The sequence below is a fragment of the Gorilla gorilla genome, chromosome 7 (assembly GCF_029281585.2).
Source record: "Gorilla gorilla gorilla isolate KB3781 chromosome 7, NHGRI_mGorGor1-v2.1_pri, whole genome shotgun sequence".
In the NCBI taxonomy this organism is placed as follows: Eukaryota; Metazoa; Chordata; class Mammalia; order Primates; family Hominidae; genus Gorilla; species Gorilla gorilla.
Genome location: NC_073231.2, coordinates 136,620,237 through 136,632,565, shown reverse-complemented (window position 1 = coordinate 136,632,565; position 12,329 = coordinate 136,620,237). Strand labels below are relative to the sequence as shown.

The window sequence follows — 12,329 nt, the reverse complement described above, 5'->3', positions numbered from 1 at the left end:
GTCTGCTTGATTTCTTTTCTTCTTGTCCCATGAGTTCATGATGTTATGGGATTTTGGCAGCAACCAGATAGCTCCAGGGAGTCCAGTTTGTCTGACTTATGTGGGTAGATGCTCAATTCCCTCGTCAGTTATCATTGTCTAAAATAATTCTTCTTCCTCCTCTTCTAAGAGTAAATTGTGCATATATTGCCAAGGCAATTCATGGTGTATTGACAATGTCCTTCCAGCCTGGCACAGTTTTTGGTGTGTAGTGGGTTCTCAGTCAACAATTGTGGGAAAATGCATGATTTAGTTTGTAAACTGTTTGTTTCACGGAAACAGGTTCAGTTGTTGCTGCCCTTAACACCTTGTCATATCATGAGATTCCAATTTTTTCAGTACAGACATTGAAGAAATTGATCTCCCAAGCCAGAATATCTATCTGAGAGAAGAAAACCTTGTATATTCAGAAGAAGAAAAGTGTTACATATACTTCCTCTCTTCTTTAAAGTGGACCCAAGAATAATACCTGTCCTTGGGTCATTTAAGGAATTAAATGAGATGAAACACATAAAGTCATTCAAAGTCATTCACAGAATACATGCCCAATAAATATTTAGGTTTAATTGTTACATCTACTTTCCACCAACTTAATCGCTGACTTACAGACATCCCCAACCCAGCTGGTCCCTCCACCAATCTTACCTGGAGTTCATCTAATGTAAGATGAATCTGGTCTCTTTCACACCTCCACGTCTGTAGGGGTTTTTTGTCTTCTCCTGTCTACATTTTATTTTACCTATTGAAATGCCTTTGACTTCTTTTTCCTAACCAATTTTTTTAATGGTAAAAACTGAGGTGTCATTATATCCTTTCCCAAGGCAAAGGTGATGCACTTACAATGCATAGCTTGTCTGCTTCCTGTATCAGAGATTGCTGGGAACTTTGCTCACTACCTAACATTTCTCATACAAATCTTGGCATTATTATTTTTTATTATTAAAAGGTCTGGGAAAAAACAGAGAACCCCATTACTATATGGGAGGCAGAGTTCTCTGGAGTACAGGGATTTACCCCAAAACACTGTATTCAACCTACTGTTTCATTTGATATTGCACATTAAAATAAAACTAAAGGACATTACAAAAGGAAATAATCCACTCAAAAGCCATGTCATGTCTGTGTAAACATATTTTGCATTCTTGTAATCATAGTACATATATAATTTTACACCCTGCTTTCCAGTTTAAAATTATTTTGAAAACTCTTTGTTGTCATTTAAAATGCTCCTCTGAAAACTCTTGTATATAGAGCTCTTTATTCTTCGGGCACATGTTTCTTCACTACTGTCTTCTAGTTCTCCTCCTCACATCCCCAACAATGCCTAATCAATATTCTTATTTCTCTTCTTCCACAGTCCTTCAAACATGGTAGGCTCTCAATGTTAGTCTCTGTATCTTCTGTCTTTACTTGTATTCTGCTTGAGTGGTTTCTTCCACACCTGTAAGTTCAGCTGAATGATGCTAAATGTGTGTCTCCAGACCCCATCTGCCTTCTGAACCCCAGCCTCATTTATGTCATTGCTCACTAAACACCCTTCCTGAATCACCCCTTCTATACCTAAAGCTTGATAGACCTAAAAAAAGAACTCACTGCCTTTTCCTCATACTTTAAGTTTTTTCTTACTTAATAGATTAATACAAAGTGGAAATCTTAGTGCTACCTCTGACTCCTCTCTCTTTCTTACCTCCCCATAAAACTAGCCAATGTTGTCCAACTTTTGTATCTTGCTAAGTTTATTAGGTATATCTGCCAAGATCTTGTCTTTAAGTCCTCAGCTTTTCTCCATTAATCCTGATACATCATATATTCTGCCCTACCGCAATTTATTTCTTAGGCACTGACCTAATGAATCCATTACAAGCAAGAAACTCATCCGTGGTTCCTTATGGACTGCAGAATAAAGTACAGATTTCCATACTAGAGGATTTTTTACAGCGTGGTTTTGCCCCTTAACTCTGTCCTACTATACCTATGAGCCCCTTATACCCAGGATCCATTTAGGGGACACTTTAGGAGCTGTGGGCCTTTTAAGTTCCTGGAGTAATATAACACAAAAATTACTTGTTTTTTGACAGAAACTAAGTAATTGCATTGAGCCCAGTTTCTTCCCAAGTTACAGGACACATGCAATTTATGGGTCCAGACCCAGCAAAAGAGAAATGTTTTCACAAAGCTTTCACAAAGCCATAATACTTCTGTAGCTTCCTGTTGTTCTCCCATTTCCTGGTCCCACCCCCCACTACTCACTCAAGGTATAAAAAGCACAGAGGAGATTCCTCTGATGTTGTCCAGGGGCCTCATTCTGTTTGATGTCCCACGGTTTATATCACCTCCAAAAGGTTCACCTTTCTGCTTTAAAGTAAAAAGTTACCTAAACCATGCAAGGCAGTGGGTGATTCCTTTCGATGGAATGGGGGATGGGGGTAAAGAAGGCGAGAGCATGCTGCCACAATTGATTGAGGCAACAAAACAAGAAAGACCCATCAACACATTGTGCAAATGTACAATTATATTTGCCTATTATACCTTCAGCAGCCTTGTTAGAGAAAGGAGGAGGGCAACACCTTCAAATCTTTCCTTCTGCTTGTGTTACTAGTTCTCTTTATGAGTAGTTGTATGATTCTCTAATATGACCTAAGGAATCAATCCTCCTGACACCTTGTTCCTTTACACTTTTGCATTCATGTTATTCTGTCTTCCTAAAACGCCCGTCCCTTTCCATTTTCTACTGTGTGAAATCCTCTCTGTCCTTCAAGGTCCAGTTCAAACTCATGTCCCCTGCATAGCCTTCTTCAGATGTGCCTGCAGAATGCACAACGCTTTGTCCTTCCTGTGTACCCACATTGCATTGGGTCACATTGCTGGCAAAGCACTTTCCACCATGATTATTGTTTGTATTTTTATGTCTGCTTTACATTTTAGACCATGACTTCCTTTAGGCCTGGGCCATCTCTTACTCTCCTTTGAATTTCCAGTACCTAGCGCCATGTCTTGATTGTAATAGGCACTCAATAAATGCTTATTACATTTTATAAATTAACTGTTGTGACCACATAAGTTTTTGTTCCAAGGACACAATCATTTCAATGGCTTTTTATCCAATAAATGATTCATAATTTGCAAAAAGCCATGCACCGCCCCTTGTTGTGATACAGGCAACAATGAAACAGGACCCCTCAGATCTAGTCCTCTTTCTTTGGCCTTTGTCAAACTGGAGGGTCTTAGAGTTTCCCTGGAGCAGAAAATGAGCAATGGAGAATGAACTTCTTATTGCCCAGTCACTTCAGACACAGCTTCCTATACAGAGGCATCAAAATGAATTACCTAAAAATCTTCCCCAAGATCTTAAAGGACAGCTGAAGAAAGCCTATCACCCCATTTGAGACCAGAAAATAATTGGATTTCTTGGAAAAGGAAAAGACAGAAGTAAAGTAGACACTAGACACTAGGCTCCTAATGGCAAGGAAATGCCTTTTTCACTTATGAGTCCACCCCATGTACCACAAAGGCATGGGGCCTTTGCCCTCAGAGAGAACACAGTCAGGACACTCTCCACACTTGTCAATGTCAACATTTGTTGAAAGGATGCATAAATTAGCCAGCTAGGCTTAGAAATCTGTAAACAATCTTCAGTAATTACTTAGACATTTTTGGAAATTCTTACCCAACACCCCTGCCCATACAAAAATTGTCTCTCTGTGTAATAGAAAAGACAAGTTGTTACAAACAGCCATGTATAACAAGACCAAAAAGAATTTTAGAAATTATCAAGTCCAATATTTTAACTAGAGTCTCATTTACATGAATTGGTTATATCCTGGTGACCTAGATGCCACTTTATAGCCAAGAGATCTAGGACAATTTACTTAAGCTCTATGAACCTCAGTTTCTTAACCTATAAAATACGAATTATGACTCCCATCTTGACCAGTTACTTTGAATGTTACAAGTGAAAATGTGTATAGAGATCACAATATTGCCACAAAATGGGCCTTTGATAATGCAAGTTTTATTCTTTTTGTTCCCGATAGTCAGAGTCTGAACCCACCATCCAGAATGATATATTAGGATACTTCTCTAAGGGAAGGAATAGGCTGGGGAGCTTCCCATAAAAGGCTGAAATCTGGTGGGGTAGACTGACACCTAAGGGCTACTCTAATATTCCAGCTCTTGGCTAATTCCAAATTTGCAATTTAAGCAGTTACTTCTAATACAGGGTGATAGGTGTTATGCTGGTCTGTGCAGGGTGCTGTGGAGGAATGAAGCAAGATCCAAACGTAGCTGGAGATATTGAGGAAGGCTTCTTAGAGGAGAGAACACCTAAGCTGACATTTGCCAGAAGAGTAAGCCCTAGGCATATGGATGAGAGTTGAGCAACAGGTCCCTGGGACTTGGGAGAAGGGTTTAGAGAATGAAAGGAAATCTGATATATGATGGCCTTGTGAGCTTTACTATTCAGAAAGGAGAATATAATTTGAGATAGTGGAGAGCTATGAAAGAACTTCGAGTTAAGAGGTGACATGATCAGATCTGTGCTTTAGAAATATGGAGTAGAGAACGATATGGGTGTGGGGTGGGGACTGGGGACTAACTGCAGACAGAGCTGCCAAAAAACTATTCTAGAGCTGTTGGTGAGAACTAAAACAGAAACAGTGTGGAAGAAGGCTGGCTGAAGGGGAGATCTATTAAAGAAGAATCAGCCAGGCATGGAGGCTCATGCCTGTAATCCCAGCACTTTAGGAGGTCAAGGTGGGTGGATCATCTGAGGTCAGGAGTTCAAGACCAGCCTGGCCAACATGGTGAAACTCCATCTTTACTAAAAATAGAAAAGTTAGCCAGGTGTGGTGGCATGTGCCTGTAATCCCAGCTATTGGGGAAGCTAAGGTGGGAGAATTGCTTGAACCTGGGAGGAGGAGGTTGCAGTGAGCCGAGATGATACCACTGCACTCCAGCCTGGGTGACAGAATGAGACCCCATCTCAAACAAACAAAAAAAAAGTAGAATCTACCAACTTAGGATGGCCTGTGTGGGGAAGAAGGCAACGAAGATGAAACCAAAGTTATTGGCTTGGGAAATGCTATGAATAGTGATGCCATTCACAGAAGTAGGGCTTGGTAGTAGGCAAATGAAGAGTTTGATTTGGGACCTGTTGAATTTCAGGAGGCCTTGAGACCTCCAAATGGAAACTCTCTGCAAATGTGTGTAAGACCTACCAGCATCCATGGCTAGGAGAGGGAACTGCTGCCCCCATTGAATCTGACCACCTGCATTCTCTGTTTCCAGTACTTTGTCTTCACGGGGGTGTTGGCCATGGTGACCTGTGCAGTTTTCCTCCGGCTGAACTCCGTCCTGAAGCTGGCAGTGCTGCTGATCATGATTGCCATCTATGCCCTGCTCACTGAGACCGTCTACGCGGGCCTCTTTCTGCGTTATGACAACCTCAACCACAGTGGAGAGTAAGTGCCCACCACCGTGAGTCCAAAGTGTGCTCAACTTCCTGTGGGAAGTGGAATCGTTGGGAAAATGATGCCCGCTGCATTACTAAAACTTAAGGCCTGATTGGATATTGACTTATATCTCAAATAAGGCATTCTGTAGTTTACAAGTTCAAGCAAAAATCCTGACTTTTCAGTGGTATCATTTATATGAATTACAGATGAATTAATCAAAGTTTGGACTGAATAGTAGCTCAGGTCTCCTCCAAGTCTGATCATTTATGATTTCTTCAAATTTAGTGGCTTCAACACTTGTAGGATCTGTTTGTAATTTGGCTGTAGCAATATTAATAATAGCAGTCACTGTGTATTAATAAGCCCTCATGCTCTCCCATTGCATCGTACAGTTGGACCTCCATATCCACAGCTTTGTGGATTCAACTAACTTCAGATTGAAAATACTTTAAAAAAAAATTAAAAATATTACAAACAAAAACAGTATAGTTTAACAACTATTTACATAGCATTTACATTGTATTAGGTTTTATAAGTAATCTAAGGATGATTTAAAGCACGGGGGGGATATGTTATAGGTTATATGCAAATATTATGACATTTTATATAAGGGACTTGAGCACGCATGGATTTTGGTATCCACAGGGCTGATACCAAGGGACAAACGTATTACTGCTGAAATATAGAAAAGTACAAAAAAGAATATCTTACCCAGACTCCTTAGAGAAAAACAGCCCAAGGCAAGGCTAATGAAACCCCAAGGCAGTGAAAGTGAGGGAAAAGAGAAGTGAGGAAGAAAAGGATGAGAGGCGAATGCAAGCTACCACTACATTTTGCTGGCAACATGGGCTCTGAAGAGATTCAGCTGGTGCCTTGGAAAATCCACTCTCAGAGCCATTTGAAATGCCTCTGGGCAGGCTCTAAGGTGGGAAAAAGTGTCTCAGGACAGAGGAAGGCAGAAAAATATGTCTGCTGGCTCCTTCCCTGTCTCTCCCATTGGCAAGAGTTCCCTTTTTGCATGCACTTTCTGATGACATCACTTGGCCCCTTTCACAGCTGCTGGGGTAAACAGACCCCACACAAGAAGTGATGGAAGGAGCCAGTCCAGGCTGATTGGTCTCAGGTATTGGAAACACACAGGACTAGCTGAGGCCAGAATAAGTGGCCAACAGTCAAAGGAAAAGAATAAGGCCAAGATAATCCAAGAAGGCTGAGAAAATATGCCCAGAACTAATAATATGAATGTCCATGAACCAAGCCCTGGAAGTAAACAATGCTAACAATTAGTCATATTTTCTTATGCATTTTTAAAAGGATAATGTGTTTCAGATGTTGAAATTCCTTTCTCTAGTATTATTCTCCTCTCTGTCTCCTCAAATCCAACTTCTAATGTACTGAATATATATCCTTCCCGTCCATGTTATATATATAATGTATACATACACACATATATACACACACACACATATAAACACACACATATATTTACATATACATATAGCTAGGTCTGTATCTATAAATTATTTATAATATTTATTATTTTGTTGTGATGTAATATTATCTTTCTAGATCCATCTAGGTTGATATATATGGATCTCATTTTAGTTGTTGTCTGTACATATGAAATAACACAAACAACAAAATACGTTTATCCTTTGACCTATTAATAGAGACATTTAGGTTGTTACCAGTTTTCCCTATTATAAAAAATGCTTTAATTACCATCATTGATCATATCTTCTGGGGTGTAGACATAAAAGTACTCTTGTTGGATTGTAGGGTATCTGCATTTTCCACTTTTTAAAATATTGCCAAATTGCTCTCCAATGTGACTGACACGATTTTCCTCTTACAAGCAGTGGTCCTGTTGCTCTCATTCCCACCTACACTGTTAGATTTTTAAAATATTTGTTTGGTTGAGTGTGTGTTTTATTGCACTGTTTACACTTGTGCTTCTCTGATTATGTGTAAGTTTGCTCATCTTTTTGTTCATTTGTTGGCTATTTGGGTTTTATTTTATGTGAATTGCCAGCTCATATCCTTTACCCAGTTTTCTGTTGGGTTATTCATCATTTTCTTGTTGAATTTGTAAGAGTTATTTTTGTTTTTAATTAACAAATAATTGTATATACTTATGGTATAAAACATGATTTTTTGACCTATGTATATGTGGTAGAATGGCTACATCAAGCTAATTAACATATGCATTACTTCACATGCTTTTTTTGTAGGTGGTGACAGCACATAAGATCTACTCTCTTAGCAATTTTCAAGTATACAATACATTGCTATTAGCTATAGTTGCCATGTTTTACAATAGATCTCTTGAATTTATTTCTCCTAACTAAAATTTTGTATCCTTTGACTAAAAGCTCCTCAATTTCATGTCACACACACACACCTCAAGTCTCTGGTAACCATAATTTTACTATCTGCTTCTATGAGTTCAAAATTCTTAGACTCCATATATAAATGATAACATGCAGTTTTGTCAACAATAGTAGGCCTACCAGTAGTGACCCTGTGCTCAGTTTGCTCATAGGTAAAGTGACATATATATCATCTGTCTATATTAGTCAGCTCAGTTGGCCAATAACCAAAATACCACAGACTAGTATAAATATCAGAAATTTATTTCTCACAGTTCTGGAGGCTGGGAAGTCCCAGATCCAGATTATAGCCTGGCTTATTTCATTAACATAATGTCATCCAGGTTCATCCATGTGGTAGCAAGTGGCAGGGTTTCCTTCTGTTTTAATGCTAAATAGTATTCCATTGTGTTCATATACCGCATTTTCTTTATCCATTTATCCACTGAAGAATAATTTCAGATTGCTCTCTCATGTTCATTGCAGCATTATTCACAATAGCCAGGATATAAGAGTTCTTTATAAACTTCAGATACTAATGTCTAATTTACATGTATATCAAGCATTTTGTGTGCTTTATTTAATCTTCAGAGTAACATTCTGAAGAACAAAGGCTAAGAAAACCTAGCAATTACCCAGGTTCACACGGCCAGTAAATAACAGATCCGTATTCAAACTTGGGTCTTTTTGACTCCAAAGCCCACTTTTTAAGTACTGTGTGCACCACTTTTAAATCATACTGAATAACATTCCACCATATTCCAAGGGTTCAAAGAAACTCAAAACATTTTCAAATTAGGTAAGATGGTTAGTGGCCATGGATATATCATGGCCATGCAAAAATGAACACAAAAGAGGGCAAAGATATGTATGAACAAAATAAGCCACCTTTAGAGTAAAAATAAAAGTAAAACCATCTACAATTTATGGAATTAAAGGTGGACACAACATTAACGGAATAAGCTGGGTCTTTGGCTTCAAATCTAGACTCTGTTGCATATGCAAAGTCATATGAATTTGAGGGGAGACAATTCATTTCATAGCATTGCCCTAGGGCTGCTGTGAGGCTGTTATTTGCCTGGCACATAGCAGGTACTCAATATATGTTGATTCCTATTCCCTCTCTCCTTCTTACGAGAGAAGCTTAGTTCTGGATTCTGTTTGGAGGTCTTCAGGAAGAGTTTGTAATCAAATTAACTAAGATCATGAAAGTAAATATAACTCCAAGTTCATTGCTGCTGGCGATCAAGTGCTTTTTTCAGCTTTTTCCTGACTTGAGAACAATCATTGGCTAGTCTTCTATTGCCTTACTCTTTGCTATCAATGGAATGAAATTAATAAGAAATGAAGGAACTCAGCCAGCCTTCCATCTCAGCTGTATTATAAATCTACAGGTCGATAGTCACTCGGTAGTGAGTTGGCAGTCGTAGGCTACTCATGCTGTTTGGATTTAACCAACACTTTAGGAGTTCACAATAGTTCAAGAATAGTTTTTGCTGGTTGTTCCTATACATTAGGTATCTGGGGAAAACAGATAAAATGTAAAAGGTAGCACAGAAAACCCTGGACACAACAACCTGGCTGCATCTCCATTGGGATGGCCCTGAATACTTCACACTGGCATCTCCCTATCTGCTCATCAAACTGCCTGTCCCACAACAACCCTCTGATTTAGTTCATGATGCCCAGCCCAAAACAGGAGAGGCACACTTACCCCTAACATCTTAGCAGTCACTAGAGACCCATCTTCCTCAGCATTTCTTGTAGGGAAGCACTATATCTCAATACTTGTGAGTACAAGTTTAGGACTTAAACCAACTGAATTGAAATCCCAGCTGTTCCATCAACCAGATATGTGATCTTGATCAAATTAATTTAAAATGATTTAACTTCTCTAAGCCCTGTTTTTCTCATCAGTAAGGAGGGAATAATAATAGTCCCTATGTTGTAGAAATATAAAAGGAAACAAGTGTGATAATAGAAGCTTAGCACAGGTCTGGCATATGATAAGCACTTGATATGTGCTAATGTTTGTTATTAGACATCATCCCTCCATATCACAAATGCTGCCACTCTGGAAAGATCCTCACTCTCATCTCTGGACTGATGTCCTCTAACTGATCTCTTAAACTCCACTCTCAATTCCCCCTCCTCAAAGCCATGTGGTCAACTCATATTCTTTCTAAAAACCCTTTAAGAGCTTCTTGTTACCTCCAAGAAGTTAAATTTTCAAACCAGTTTACTTAGGATTTTTAAATCTCTCCTTCATCTGGACCACACTGACTCCTTACTACACAGGTCAACATTTATAGGCTGTATTTGAACCATGGGAAATCACGTCTTTTCTCAAATGAGCTTCTGCACATATATCCCCCTGCCTGATATGTCCATCTCCCTGACTGATTCCAACCTATCATTCTCTAGACCCAATTTAAGGACACTCTCCTTGGCAAAACCATCTTTGGCCATTCCTCATTTTCCAATCTGTGTACTTAAGTGTTTATTATTGCATTTACCTCACTGTGTTGAAGTAATTAATTTTCATGTCTTCCTCTTCCATTAAAACAGGAAATTTTGAAGACAAGGACCATTACTCATGTTCATGTAGTAAGCACTTAGGGTTATCTGGCAAGGTGTCCAATTAAATATTTGCAGAATGAAATATTAAATGATTGAGTGACTGAAAGAAGCATTAGCTCATTTGGAATCGTATTACATCATTGATTCACACACAGTAAGCCAACTATCATTCACAACCCTTAAGATTTTTTCTCATTATTGCCCTTATAATATGTGCTCCTCAACCTATAAGCACAATTTGCTTTTGGATTTGTGTCATACTTCACATTTAATGTGGTTTTTTTCTATTTGCCCAAGCCTTCTGGCTTGTTCCAAAGCATTTAGTGTTTTTGTCCTCTCATAGTCTTTATTGCATATGTATTCTAACTGATCACCAGAAGATACTATTTCCACACTACCTACACCTTGTTGACTTCTTAAAACATAGGCAAAATACTGGAATGCATTAATGCATTGTAATTCAGGTTAGAAAACCTAGAATTGAGTTCTGGCGCCTGTTTCCACTCATCAGTGGGCATGTTTTTAATTCAGGGAGGCAACAAAATAGACTTAATAAGAGCATCAGTTTTGCTGGTCCTAACAGCACCTTGTAGGTGATGTGCTGGGAGGGAGTCTCCCTCACAAACCCACCCTCTTTTTAGTCTAAAGTTTGGAAGAGGCAATGACAGTGAAGCGGCTATGTTGTCTGGGGTAGATACCCAAGGTTCATCACCTCATGCCAGGAAAATTTAGGATATGGACACACATGAGGGGTGTAGGAGTGGAGATTTAATAGGCAAAAGAAAGAGAAAGGAAAACAGCTCTCTCTCTATTGAGAGAGAGGGGACTCCTGAGAGGAAAGAATGATCAGGGACAGATGCATCAGATTTTATAGTCAGGTTTGAGGAAACAGTGTCTGATTTACATAGGGCTCACAGATTAATTCAATCAGGTATGACATCATATCATGTGGGGAAAGCTGACCCCTCCACCCTAATATTATTATGAAAATGGGCTTTCCAGTTGACTGGTGCCATCTTATCTGCTCCTTACTGTACATGTGGCTGACAAAGAGAAGGGAAGATGGAGCCACCATTTTGAACATGATTGTCACAATGTCAGCATCTATGTCTGCAGCTTGATTTTACAGGCTTTCCTTTGTTAGAAAGGAAAATAATTTGGGGCTGCTTTTCATTAAAAGGAAAACCTCACTGAAGACTTCCATGCCCTCACTATCTGCCTAAGTAATTTCTTCTTAACTCCTGTATCGTTCCTGCCTCTGGATTGGTAACCCTAAGTGCTGTTAGGGGTGTTGGATGACAAAGCTTTCTGGCTACTTCCTGCTGAAAAGGGCATTGTGTGAAGAACAGCAGCTAGGGCTCCTCCTGGGGTAAATCTAAGGATCCTTGGAAGAAAGGCATGTTCATGCATCGTTCTGTCTACAGCACCATTTGGAGTTTGATTGCTGTCAGCCATTCCAGTGGGTTGTAAAACTGGTTTACCTCCACCAGATGTTGCTGAAATGTCAATATAGAAGTAACATTCCTTTTAGGATAAGTGGCATTGGATTTGGGTGGCTAGAGTAACTTTAGTGTTAACCTTGGCTAAATCTTTCCTGCAATTATTAATCCTTTCATGACTACCATAGACCATGTAAGACATGCTTAAACTTTCCAACTTGTCCCAAACATCCTTCTTTTTAAACAACCAACTATTCTTTTTAGGACAAGTATTTACCTTCCTTATAATCCTTTCATGACTTCCATGAACCATCTACAACATGTTTAAACCTCCTGACTTGTCCTAAACATGCTTCTTTTAAACAACCAACTATTGTCTTTAGGACAAGTATTTATCATACAAGATCCTTTCTTACATAAAATCTCTTTCCTTTATAAACTTCTTTTCA

The 12,329-nt window shown here is 39.0% G+C and overlaps 1 protein-coding gene across 3 annotated transcripts in view; it reads left to right on the top strand.

Annotated features, from left to right (window-relative positions):
- ADCY8 (adenylate cyclase 8) overlaps positions 1-12,329 on the top strand; it is a 260,945-nt gene that overhangs the window by 199,199 nt on the left and 49,417 nt on the right. For all 3 annotated transcript variants that reach the window (XM_004047533.5, XM_019031861.4, XM_019031860.4), the window contains one exon: positions 5,326-5,498. In XM_004047533.5, the coding sequence (XP_004047581.1) occupies positions 5,326-5,498 (173 nt within the window). The remainder of the gene's footprint in view (positions 1-5,325; positions 5,499-12,329) is intronic.